The sequence below is a fragment of the Bubalus kerabau genome, chromosome 23 (genome assembly GCF_029407905.1).
Source record: "Bubalus kerabau isolate K-KA32 ecotype Philippines breed swamp buffalo chromosome 23, PCC_UOA_SB_1v2, whole genome shotgun sequence".
In the NCBI taxonomy this organism is placed as follows: Eukaryota; Metazoa; Chordata; class Mammalia; order Artiodactyla; family Bovidae; genus Bubalus; species Bubalus kerabau.
Genome location: NC_073646.1, coordinates 30,738,366 through 30,751,579, shown reverse-complemented (window position 1 = coordinate 30,751,579; position 13,214 = coordinate 30,738,366). Strand labels below are relative to the sequence as shown.

Genomic DNA, 13,214 nt, shown 5'->3' with positions numbered 1-13,214 from the left:
GGTATGAGGGGCAGCTCTCTGGACAGGGCGATGGGGGGCAGCTTGAAGCAGGAGTTGCTGTTCACTGTGCCCACAGCTGTGGGGCCAGTTTAGAGGAACTGCGATTTCAGCAGAGGCTCTGTGCACAGGGTGGGGACCTGCGAAGACGAAGGAGCAAGAGCAAAAGTGTTAAGTGGCTCTGTTTGGCTTTGTTTTGTTTTTAAGAAAGTTGATTACTGACCCCTTTTTTCCCTTTCTTTCTTTCTTTTTTTTTTGGTGTTCCAACAGCAGTAGCAGAAGCAGCACTCCAGCGAAGACTCAGCCCGCCCCCCCCCACATCTCCCACCACCCCTCGGCCTCCCCGTTCCCCCTGTCACTGCCCAACCACAGCCCCCTGCACAGCTTCACGCCCACCCTCCAGCCCCCTGCACACTCACATCACCCCAATATGTTTGCCCCTCCCACTGCTTTGCCTCCTCCACCACCTCTGACATCTGGGAGTCTGCAGGTGCCCGGACACCCGGCCGGGAGCACTTACTCAGGTAGGAGGGAGAAGCTGGCCTGGCTTCTCCGTGCTCCCCCTCTCCCTTCCCGAGGCCTCACTCCCTGTCTGTTGTCCCTGATGATTAGGTTTGAGCCACTCACCATGGTCCGCTTTATAGTATGTCTTCTTCCTCCAGTCCCCAGTGGGCTGAGAGTCTGCAGAAAATGTACCAACAGCCCCCATCCCAGCCTGTCACGATCCAGGGGATTCTGCCAGAGAGAACTTTGTAGTCATGAGGCTTTTCTGACTAGGTCTGCCTGCTGAGCAGTAAAGCACAGGTTGTCTGGGCCCTATGGGCATGAAAAAGCTCTCCACACCCCATGTCTGTTTCAGACCAGGATCTTAAGTCACATCGTGGCTTAAGGGATTTGTTTTAGTCAAACAAGGGCTTCCCTGGTGGCTCAGATGGTAAAGAATCTGCCTGCAGTGTGGGAGACCTGAGTTCGATCCCTGGGTCGGGAAGATCCCCTGAAGACAGGAATGGCAACTCAGTCCAGTATTCTTGCCTGGAGAATCCGATGGACAGAGGAACCTGGCAGAGTCACAGAGTTGGATACAACTGAGCAACTAACAATTAAATGAGGCCTTCTACCTTGGGTGGAGAAAATGCACTTTTTGAGGCAACATATCCCAGATTTTTAAAGACACACTTAGGGTTAGGTATTGGGTTCTTTGCTCCTCACCTGTATTAATTGAGCCAAGTGTCCCAACCTTTGGTCCATTGTGGCCAAGCTTTGCCACCAGTACAGAGAGCTGTAGAGCAGAGGTTTACCCTGGAAGAGGGCATGAGGGCTCTGCTTTATTGACTTTTAAGCACTTAAAAATGTTCATTTCTTTAACCCTCAAAACAAACCCACAGCACAGGCAATGTGTTGTCCCCATTCGACAGATGAGGAAACAGACACAGACGGTGATGGGTGATGCCCTGGGTCACTCAGCTATCCTGAGAAGAGCTGAAACTTGACCTCTGACCACCCAGCCTGGACCCTGTATGCTCACGGCACTGGTGGACCCCTCGTCCCTGAAAGCCTGGACAGAGAACAGTTAGGCTGTTGACTGGGCCTTAGCCTCCTCTGTCTGCCTGGCGGTCCCTTCCACAAAGGCCCAGCCCTCATGTCCCGGCCCGGAGCCCTCCGTACTGAGCTCCTCGGATGTCCTGCTCTGGAGGAAATGACCGGCCCTGGAAAAGGTGTCACCGTCTGCCTCTTCTTCTTTTCCAGAGCAAGACATCTTGCGCCAGGAACTGAACACGCGTTTTTTGGCCTCTCAGAGTGCTGACCGCGGGGCCTCCCTGGGCCCCCCGCCCTACCTGCGGACCGAGTTCCACCAGCACCAGCACCAGCACCAGCACACGCACCAGCACACGCACCAGCACACCTTCACGCCCTTCCCCCACGCGCTCCCGCCCACCGCCATCATGCCGACGCCAGCACCGCCCATGGTGCGTACCCCGGGCAGAAATGTGAGGATAAGTAGAGCGCGACGCTCTTTGTACGCAGCCCCGTAGGGCCGTCTGGGCACAGCAGATTGGCTGGGGGGCCCCCCTTGCCCTTGCTCGTCTCTGGGATACGCCGGCTGCAGGTGGCACTGACCCAGGGCCTGAAGTAGGAGCTCTTTTCTGACCCGTTATTCTTAACGCTGTGGGTGGATTATATTCCAGATGCTCCCCAAGGCGGTCACGTCCAGTGTGTCGGTAGTTCTTACAGGTGATTTTGGTTTTTTGAGATATCTTGGGGAATTACCTACCACCAGATCTAAAAATGGATCTGCCGGTGTTTTGCGCTAGCAAATAAACGCTCACAGAATGCTAGGAAGTCTGGAAGGGAGAGCGCCGGTGGGAGACTTGGACGGCCTGGGGTTCCCCATCCACTCGCTCTCGGATGGTTTTCTAAAGCCGCTTTGTCCAAAGTGTTGATTCTTGCATCTCGTGAGACAGCGCCCCCTGTCTGCTGCTGTGCTGTCAGCAAGCGGTCCAAACAGGCTGGTGGTGAGGGACCACTGGCGGTGACGTGGTCTTGGCCTTGGCTTGGGACTACCGTGCCGGGGTTGCGTGGGAGCCAGTTAGGGCTGATTTTTAACTTAGGAGCTGTAAGGAACAGCACCACACTTTGATGCTAACTAGTCTGAGATGGATGCGTGCCCAAACAGTGACGATGAGAGCGTTACTTATTTATTTTTAATATTTCAGGAAGTACTTGATTGAAGGCAATCAGTACAGGCACTGTGAGGATTTGAATGCCGTGATTCACTGAACTTTACACCCTCTCTTCCCTCCCCTCTCCCCCATTTTATTCAACTTAGTTTCTTTACAATATGTATTTCAAAGTTTATTTTATAAACCTTACTTAGGAGAATGTTAGCAGTGAGGCCTTGGGACCAAAATTTTTTCCTCGGTGAAATCCTGCATCTATTATTTTGGATGAACTCGACTTTTCCACAGTTATATTTTTAAGGACCTGTTTATCTGGGGAAGGAGTTTATACCGGTCTGAGTGAGACGTTTCACAAACAAGTTTAAATCTAACTGATGGGAGTTACAGCACAGGTTGAGGACATTATTTATAAGAAATCATGGTATATACTCTTTTCTGCTTGAAAGAAACATTGTAAGGCCAGGCCCGAATTGCTTTGTACTCGGGGAGGGGGGGGGGGGTGGTAATTGTTGTTGGTGTTCAGTTGCTAAGTGACACCTTGCAACCCATGGACTGCAGCACACCAGGCCTCCCTGTCCCCCACGAGGGGGTAATATAAAAACAGCTGAGTGTACCATTCTGCCAAAGCGAAGATGAAGACAGAGGGAATTCTCTGGATAAATCACACCCAGTGCTCACTTGTCTGATGTATCTGAACAACTGCCCCCTCTCTCTAGTTCAGATGCTTGGTTCCTGCCCGTCTCTAAATAAAGCCTAGAAAGAAAGCCGCTCGAGTGTGGTCACAACCTGCGATGCTCTGAATGGGTTTCACTTTGACTTTCCATTCCTGTTGACTTCTGGTCAGAGAAACTCAGGAGCTCTGAATGATTTCGTGTACACTGAGATCCTGGAGTCTGATGCCTGCCCGACAACAGAGAGGCTTCCTTGGGGCCCTCTCCGCTGAAGCAGTGAATAGAAATGTAGTTTCTCTAAGTAACTAGCTTTTGCTTTGATCCCTTTGCAGTTTGACAAATACCCTACAAAAGTTGACCCATTCTACCGGCACAGTGTGAGTTACCATGCTACCCATTCAATGTAACTGCTTTTCCATTTCCATGCTCTCGCCACCGATCAGTCAATGACTCGCAGCCTTCCTTAACCATCTTTGCAAGAACTCCCATTGCTCCTCGTCACTTTGGATGCTTGCTTTTGTGACGTTTGCTTTTGGTAAAGATGCAGTATCATCTTCTGAATCAAAAGGTCATGAGCCACTCCTAAGACTTTTAAAGTCCTGCCAAGTGGGGCATCTGCTTTGTTGGAGGTGTTAGAGTTTTAGGAGCCTCTGAAATCACAGATTTCAGTCCTCAGTAGAGATGTTATTAACACACAGAGTTCCCAGAGTTCATCTTGAATTATGTCTTCCAAAGAAAGTACCGTATTCTTTTGACTCATGACTTCAAGAAGCAGATTTTCGTTTCTTCTAGACCATTGATCCCTCTTCCCCGTGGCTGGCATTATTTTCCTGAGCTCCTGCCAAGTCGTTAAAAATATCTTTTAAATGAAAGAAGGTCTTACATGCATGATTTTTCTTCTCTTTAAACTCATTCTTTGTTCTTTAATAAAAGTTGTTTCATGCAATTTTAAGAGAACGTTCTAGAACCTGAATTGGCGCCAACTGAAGTTACATGTTCAGTTACTTATGAGGGCTTCTTTTATAACAAACTGAATATCTTCCCATGATATTTTGATTATGGAGTGTATACTGCATCATTTTTACCTGAAGTTTTGCAAGTTTCTTTGTTTAATGGTTTATATATATTTTTTTTTAATGAAACTGGAAAGACGTTTAATAACTGCTCGTAGCCATGTTGGTTCACCATCTTAAACTATTTTTGTTCTCATTTTTGGATAGTGTTACCTTATGGTTCAAGTGGAGGACCACTTAATAGATCAGCCAACCCTGTGAATTCATTCATACTTTGAACTAGATCATTAGACACTGTGTCAGTCCTAAACTGAGGAATTAGCTGAGAAGTCCAGGCTAGACAGTATTAGAAATCAACTAAGAATTGGTTATGGAGAGACATTCGGAAATGGCTCAAGGGGAGTCTCTATAGAAAGGGATGAGGAAAGGCTATCTAAGTGCCTGGGTTCCCCGAGTGTTCAACGCTGCTCTGCTCAGAATTATGACATAAAAGCATTTTTATAAATGGACATGCAAAATCCAGTAGAGCCATGGGTTTTCTCTTTGCATCTATTTCATGAATGGTACCACCCTTAATATAACAGCCAGGTTTCTGCCCTTTGTCTGTATTTGCTAAATTAAATTAAGGACCAGCTAACAAAAGCATCCTCAGAGAAAGTTGAGCGGCTGTACTGGCAGCCTAGTTTTCTTCCTCGGACACCATGCAGCGTCTCGGCGTAAACATCTTCCACAGAGAGCCCTAGATGTAAGCTGGAGGATAAACCTGCAGGCCTGAGCTTTTTGGAAGGTTCCTGTATTATTACTCAAGTACTTCAGATTTTTACTCGAGGGGTGGAATCCTCTATTCAAAGAGGGTCAGAAAAGGAAAATGGTGAGAAGATCCAATTTTTAAATTGAAAACATTAAAGGGAAAATACCCACTTGGAGGCAGAGTAATAGAGATGTGAGTGTTTTAGTGTGATGTATTTAATTACTCTGCTTCACACAGTGTACTGGGAGAGAGTTATTTCATATTATTAGTTATAGTGGATAATATATGAAGTGCTTAGTCTCCCCTGCTTTGGAGATTAAGATGTTACAAAGGGGAGTTAAGATACAATACACTCAAGTATCTAAAACACAATTTTAGACTTAAAAGTAGTTTTAAATGAGGGCACTTGGTTTGCAATCACTGTTTAAGTGGATTTAGTTCAATATCAATTAGTCTGAAAAACTTCGCTGCATCATTGAGGGGAGCAAAATGAAATAAAGACCAATGGAAAAAGTACATGCTTTGAAAACAGATCAGATTGTGAAATTACCAGTGGATTTCAGCCATTACCTAGAAATAGCTCACATAAATACATCATTAGGGAAAGCTTGAATTATTCTTGTATTTTTGACATATTGTGCAACCATAAGGGCGGGACATCACTAGAATGTATCTCTATGGTGAGTTTGTCAAAGTAAATGGAACCAGAGCATAGATTCTCCAGAAACGATACATTTTTAGGTGCAGGAAAAGATGTGTCTGCATTGTCTTCTGCTGTGTATTTCCTCCCTCCATTGTGTCCTCTGTAAACTATTAATTCAAGAAAATTCATATTTGAAATTCAGAATCCTCCTCCTCCCTCCACTGAGTGGTCAGACTGACATGTCCAGGGCTTGTCTCAAATAGCCTCCAGTGAGTTTATATCCGTCTTACAGGAAAACGGGTGGCTCCATTGAAAGTGTACTGACTCATTTTATTTTCCCCTCCCACAAATATTTGTCATCGTTTTAGACAATTTAAATTGTCCTTGGAACTGCCACTTACCGGACAACCTAATGAAGCAAGGACTGTGCATATATTTTCCCATTTCCTCAAAACTATTAAAAATCTAAAAGTACTAATTGAGTTTTAATGGTGTAAAATCTTGGAATCCATAAAGACTTGCTTCTTTTTGTCTTCCTTTTTCCCCCCTTTCCCTTTTTTCTAATTAACTTGTAATTTTCTGGGCATCTTATTTGGCTCAGCACCCCCTCCTGTTTTTGATATGCATTAAAATCCCCAACCATTTAGGACTTCTATCCGATTTAACAATTAATAATTAGAAAAGCTCCCTTTCTAATGATGGCCTCATCTGGGACATCATTTGCTGGCTGATTGATTCTGAACTACTTTTAACTTTTTAAGTTAAGAATTCATGGCACATCTGTGTGATCATTTCATTGTGGCTTCTTATGACTAATGGCATCAAACTGAGATGACTTGGCTGGCTAATGTGGACGTCTTTCTGTGGGAAGGGAATGTGAATGTATCATTTGCCTCCTACTAAAATCTTTTCTCTCCCCCCTCCATCTTTGGCCATAGCTCTTCCATTCTTATCCTCCTGCTGTATCGGGCATCCCCCCTATGATTCCACCCACCGGCCCTTTTGGGTCACTGCAAGGAGCTTTTCAGCCGAAGGTAAGAAACCTCACAGCGAAAACAACACCTTCGAACTTGTAAGTGGATCCTCGGGCTAAGGCGGGTTGGTAGTTTCCCATCCTCTTACCTGCCAGTGACTCATTTTTCCATCCAAATGGACCACTGGGATTAGAGTGGGAATATTTTCTTCTAGTCTATCTAGTTGTAAACTCAGTCAGAATTTAATTTTTAATCTGTGCTACCCATGTCATCTCAATTGAGCTAGGATTTCTTGTGCTCTGTTAAAAAAAAGAAACACTAGATATATATATATAGAGATATAATGTATTTTTTGTTTTTTCACCAAAACTGTGGACATAAGCTTCTGATCAGGAGTTATATGAAATGTCAGATGTATGTGCATCAAGTTATTTATCCTTGAGGATGTCCATGGTTAGCAAATATGCAAAGCTGAGCCTTGTTGATTGGAATAGAAGGAAGGGAAAAGATTCCAAACTAAAATGGTATCCTTTTCACTGTGTTCATTCTCCTTCATTTCGTTCCTCAGTCCCCTCTGTCTGCAGAGAGAGTCCACTTCCAGGTGGAGGACAGTGCCTTCTTATTTTTTCCTCCCTTTCTGCCTTCTCTGAAGCTTCTGACCCTGATGCCAGGGTCAACTTCCCAAGGTCAAGACTACCATCCTAGCACGAGATAAATTAACCTTTTGCCCTTTAGAGGGTCTTCCCTTGGTGGCTCAGATGGTAAAGAATCTGCCTGCAGTGTGGGAGACCTGGGTTCCATCCCTGGCTCGGGAAAATCCCCTGGAGGAGGGCATGGCAACCCACTGCAGTATTCTTGCCTGGAGAATCCCATGGACAGAGGAGCCTGGTGGGTTACAGTCCATAGCGTCCCAAAGAGTTGGACACAACTGAGTGACTCAGACTTTCACTTTCGCCCTTTATAACAACAGAATTCTTTTCTACCTAGCCAGTGATACTCTCCTGCACTCGGTCTAGAGTGATGTCCAAGGGCCAAAACTAAGGCGTTAGTTCTCAGGATACTCTTCTCTTTTGTGACTTTACATCTATCACAGCCCCTACTTGATTTTCAGAAAAGTATTTCTTAGAGTAGCCATTCTTAGACTGTAAAGCAGGAAATTTTGCTGTGTGATTTCGGTTTTCCTTCCATCTCATTTCAAAGATAAAACACAAATTTGGGGCCAGTATCTCCCAGGATGAGCGCATATTACACTAACAAAGGCATGCTGCCCTAAAATTAGAAAAGAAAAAAATTAGAAAGCATTGGGGTGAGAATGGCTGAACCTTCAAAATCCCAGGGACCTACATGGAATTGCAGCTCCTGTGCCAGATCAGACCTCGGCGGGGCTTGAGGATGGCCATACACAACACCTCCCATCTCGGGACAAAACGATGGTGATTTTAAACTACTCCCCCCCATCGGGCTCTTTACTACCCTTTCAGAGCGTGGTCAGTCCCCTCCAGGTTACAGGAACTCTCTCGTGCATCCCCAACCAGACTGGTAGGTCACTTCATAAATTTCTTGATTTCCCTCACTCACAATTATCCAATCACACAGAAAACTACATCTGGGCAAGAAAGTGTCTCTCCTGGTGTTGAAATAGGCCTTTCCAGGCCATCTTACTGATTGAATATGTAGATTGCAGTTCATTAGCAGAGTTCTTCATATGTATGCAAATCAGGCTGTTAACAACTCTAGCTTAATTGTTAGCCCTACAGCAGCTGACTGCTTTTCTTTCTCCCATTCTTTTTTTCCCCCTTCTTGCAGGCCAGCTTGGTGCCTAAACTGAGGGCTCTTTATTTCCACACGAGTTAACTTCCTGGTGTGAAGGGATTCATAGAAGTTGTGATTTCTTAAACAAAATACCTGGTGAAAAATATTCGAAATCCTTTACCCACTAGAAAGTGGTGCCTTGTGCCTGCAATGGGCTTTTTGTTGTTGTTCATTCAAAGGACAAAAGCCTATAGATGAGGTTGTTATCATTAATGCCATTTAAGAATGGTGTTGGGAATGGGAAAGATGATGCAGAATTACTTTAGAAATCACATAACAGTAGGTCTGTGTGGTCCCCAAATTAGGTTCCCTTGTCCCATTCCCACCACCACTAATGAGTAATTACTGAATGTAATTCCTTCTTATCATCTGCCAGTTAAAATGTAGAGGTAGCCTAATGTCTGTGAAGCACACTCAGTTATTCTGATGAGAAGCACCTGGTCCCGCAGGTTAGACTGATGTTTACTTAAGCATTTCTTGGACTGTGTGGTGATAAAGCAAAAAACCCACAGTGACGGGCTTGTGAAGGACATAGAAGATGGATTTCAGGGCCAGGCTCCCATCTCCGTCTCTCCTGTCTCTGCCCAGAAATGCCATCCCTGGGACAGGGCAGGCTTTGGTCAGGTGCCCTGGGGAACAGGGAGTGGGGGAGGGCCTCATGAAGAGCATCTGGGGTCTCAGGGGAAAGTGGATCCGTCCACTTGTATTCTAGAATGAAACAAAAAAGGACACTTGAACGTGGTCATTTAGAAAGGAAGGAAGACCTTGGTTTCATGTCCCGTGTCATATGCTTCCTAAGCTGTGGTCTCATTACTTTGTAGACGTCCAACCCGATCGATGTTGCCACCCGACCTGGGACGGTCCCCCACACTCTTCTCCAAAAGGACCCGAGGGTAAGTGCAAGGTTGGGCTGGGTCCCTGGGTAACAAGCAGCACCTGTGTCCCCAGGGCAGGCAGCCCAGCGGAGTGCCTGTTGCCTTTGCGCTTCTTTCTATTTTGTGGAAGAAGATGCTAGTTGAGGGGCTTCCCTGGTGACTCAAATGGTAAAGAATCTGCCTGCAGTGTAGGTGGCCCAGGTTCGATCCCTAGGTCGGAAAGATACCCTGGAGAAGGGACTGTTACCACTGCAGTATTCTCGCCTGGAGAATTCCACAGACGGAGGAGCCTGGCGGGCTACATGCAGTCCATAGGGTCACAAAGAGTTGAACACAGCTGAGCGACTAACACTTAACACTAGTTACTCTTAGAAAATAGAATGTCTCCTGCGGCCATGTGACGCCAGGGAGTGACTCTCCATGGGGGAGAAAGGCTGGCTTATGGTCTAAGCCCAGGCTGGGACGCTCACTGACACTGAGCTGGCACAGTTTCCCCCACCCACCCCGACCAGCCTTCTCTGTCCCCATCTCCTAAAATCTGTCTCACACAAGCCATAAAACACTTTGAATGGAAAAGCACTAAGCGCTTGTCTTTCTGGAGCTGACCCCGTACACACAGCGTTTCCGGCCACTCTGCTTCTAATGTGGGAAGGAACCTTTTGTGCTCTGAAGCTAAATAAAATATCCATTACACTTCGGTTGTGTTATTTATTCATAACACAGACCAACTCAGAAAGAATCTGAAGTTACACAGCAGATACGATCTTGTCTCATTGATTGTTATCCATCTTCATAGTAAATGTGGAAAAAAAAAAAATTACCTTTCACAATATTGTCTTTGTCCCCAGGTAAGGGCAAAGGTTATCTGAAACCATGACCAGAGTTAGGTAGATATGTAAAATGACTCAACTGTGTTATTTGTATGAACTTTTGTGTAATGAACTTCATTTTATTTAATTAATTTGTATTGGACTATAAAATTTGTAAAGTTCCTTTACAGTGCTCTGTTACCTTCTACTGCACAGCAAGCTGAATCAGCTTCATATATATGTAATATATATATATATATATATATTCCCCTTCCCAGTCAAGTCACCGCAGTATATTAAGTAGAGTTCCTTGCGCCACACAGTGTGTTTCATTAGTCATCTGTTTTATTTTCTTGAAAGTGTTATTTGCTTTTATTAAAGTGTTAAATAGCATTTTATTTCATTGAAGGTGTTGGTTATCTCTGACTCTTGGCGACCCTGTTAACTGTAGGCTGCCAGGCTCCTCTGTCCATGGGATTCTCCAGGCAAAACTACTGGAGTGGGTAGCCATTCCCTTCTGCAAGGGATCTATATCATACACAGTATCATCAGTGTATATGTGTTGATCCCAGTCTCCCAATTCCTCCCACTGCCCCCCCTTCCCCCTTTGGTATCCATATATTTGTTCTCTGTTTCTGCTTTGCAAATAAGGTCATCTATATAGTGAACTTCTCTAAAATGTCTAATACCTCCAATGATAATTATTAAAAATAGCCTATTTCTACTGTATAGTCGGGAAAGGAGGCTTCTCCCCAGTTATTCTTAGTATCCAGCCGTCTATAGTCTGAAGGCCGTCTCCCTTAGACGCTTAACTGAGGTTGGGAAGGGCTGCTCAGTGAAACTCCTCAGATGTGTAACGTGAGCAAATCGCACTGCCGGAGGGCAGATTGCTATTGATTAAACTTGTCCAGGGGCTCGTCAGCGTAGATGTACCAAGGCTTGTGAGGTGGGGGAGGGGACGCTTGGCACTTTTGATAGTGTGAAAATGGGTTAATTATTCTCTAAAAGGGCTTCATTTAAAAGTAAAATTCTAACATTTTAATTTCCCCTCCTAATGAAGCACTACAAATTTGTTAATTAGAGCAATTGTTTGAGTGACAGGCATGTAACCAAGTTGTCATTTTCTCTTCACAGTTGACAGATCCTTTCAGACCTATGTTAAGGGTAAGAAAGCTTCTTCTAGAACTGTTTTGCAACCCCTGTGTGACTTCCCGAGGGTTAAAAATACAAATCCATTACAAGGAAACACGCCATGGAAACGCCGGAGGAAAAGGTTAAAAAGACAGTGGTTGGGTTTTTCAGAGAGTGTGACTGAAAATGGCCTTCATGGTTTTTGCTTTGTGTGTTGGAGGAAGCCGGGCCATCGAGGTAAAGCCAACTGATAAAATTCAACTCAGATTCTCTTGTTAGTTATGGCAAAAGGTTTGACTCACGGAGACATAAGGGAAAGGCTGGAGCTAGGCTAAAATTAGGATTCCTCTGAGTTCTCCTGCTTCTCTAGCACCTAGAAAACACATACCCAGGTCTCTTTATTCTGGCTGGTGGCTGCCTCTTTATGCACCAAGCAATGTTGACTTGTCACAGCCATTCGACTTTTTTCTCTGGTGCAGAAAAGGACCGCTAGGAGCACTGGTTTGTTCTCAGAGGTCTGGAGCCTGGCCAGCAGATAACCTCTGGATGAATGCTGACTTCCCTGGTGTATGTGGGAGGTCGGGGGGAGGGGGGAGGGATGATGGATGGCAGATGAAGAGGGGTGGATAGTGGATTTCTCTACTTAACCCTTTTCTGGTGCATCTATTAGATAATTCATTTTCTCCAAAGGGGGAGAAAGGATGGTATCATCACTTAGGCGATTTCAAACGACCCATAACTTCATTACGAGAGAGCCAAGCTCAAACTTGGATTTAAGTATATATTTCAGCAAGTGAAAGTGACTTAATATTCAGAAACAGCACTTTAATATAGAAACCAGAAGCATCTGTTCTTTGCCCATGTAGGAATGGGGCAGTGTTTCTTCTCATCCATCCTGTGGTTACTGAGCACGTGTTGGGAGCTCATGGTGGGCTGTTGTTGTTCAGTCGCTCAGTCACTTCTGACTCTGCAACCTCCTGGATCGCAGCAGGCCACGCTTCCCTGTCCTTCACTACCTCCCCGAGTTTGCTCAGACTCATGTCCACTGAGTCAGTGATGCCAATGGGTAGAGTGTGTAGCGGGAATACAAGTGAAGTGGGACAAGGTGGTCCTGTCCCCTTGGGTGAGTCTGCAAGACAGACTCGCAGCTGCTCCCCAGCTTAGAAAGCAAGACAGGAACTAGTTTGAGAGACTGGGGTTGACGTCCTCCCAGAGGGCGAGACAGGCACTGGCTCTCTGCAGCGGCCTAGAGAGAAGGAAAGGCATGTGTTCTCATCTCTTTCTGTTTTCTGCTTGGAAATGATCAGTGCCGCCCAACATGAATGGGCAGTTGACTCTTGGTGGAGCACTTGTGGGAACTGGGCTTCAATGAAAATGTGTTGGCTTGCTTTGTTCTTGCTTTGGTGTTTTGTTTTTTTAAGAAACAGTGTTGGGGGAGGTGACACAGGTTCTGTCCCCTCTCGTTTTCAAACTGGTTCACAGACATTCACTAATTAGCTCTTCTGAACAGCCAATCTGCATTATATAGCCTGGCCGCATTTGTTCAGCAGGGCTTCGCTCCACCAGGCCTGCCAGCTGGCGCCAGAAAAGAGAGAGACAGAGGAGGCACAAAGTGGGGTTCGGGCTTTGCCACGTTATCCTTGGTAACCGGGGAGGTCCTGCTCGGGGCTGGTTTTCTGAGGAGTGGCCGCCAGCTCAGGCTCTTGTGGGAGGAGAGGTGCCGCCCCCCCCGGGGGGGGCTTCCTCCGGCCTGGGTCCCGGGCTGTAGCAGAGAGAAGGCCCTTGGAGGGGACAAAGCCCTCTTGTTTCATGGAAAAGAAAGCTTCTGCAGCCAAAATCTGCTGACAGCTCTGGGGAAAT

General features: G+C 45.8%; 1 protein-coding gene across 4 annotated transcripts in view; it reads left to right on the top strand.

Moving 5' to 3' along the window:
- Window positions 1-13,214, top strand: part of AUTS2 (activator of transcription and developmental regulator AUTS2) — a 1,208,818-nt gene that overhangs the window by 1,177,932 nt on the left and 17,672 nt on the right. For 3 of the 4 annotated variants that reach the window (XM_055562775.1, XM_055562778.1, XM_055562777.1), the window contains 6 exons: window positions 268-521; window positions 1,744-1,964; window positions 3,679-3,723; window positions 6,692-6,787; window positions 9,361-9,432; window positions 11,358-11,387. In XM_055562775.1, the coding sequence (XP_055418750.1) occupies window positions 268-521; window positions 1,744-1,964; window positions 3,679-3,723; window positions 6,692-6,787; window positions 9,361-9,432; window positions 11,358-11,387 (718 nt within the window). The remainder of the gene's footprint in view (window positions 1-267; window positions 522-1,743; window positions 1,965-3,678; window positions 3,724-6,691; window positions 6,788-9,360; window positions 9,433-11,357; window positions 11,388-13,214) is intronic. The other variant, XM_055562776.1, reaches the window with a different exon arrangement.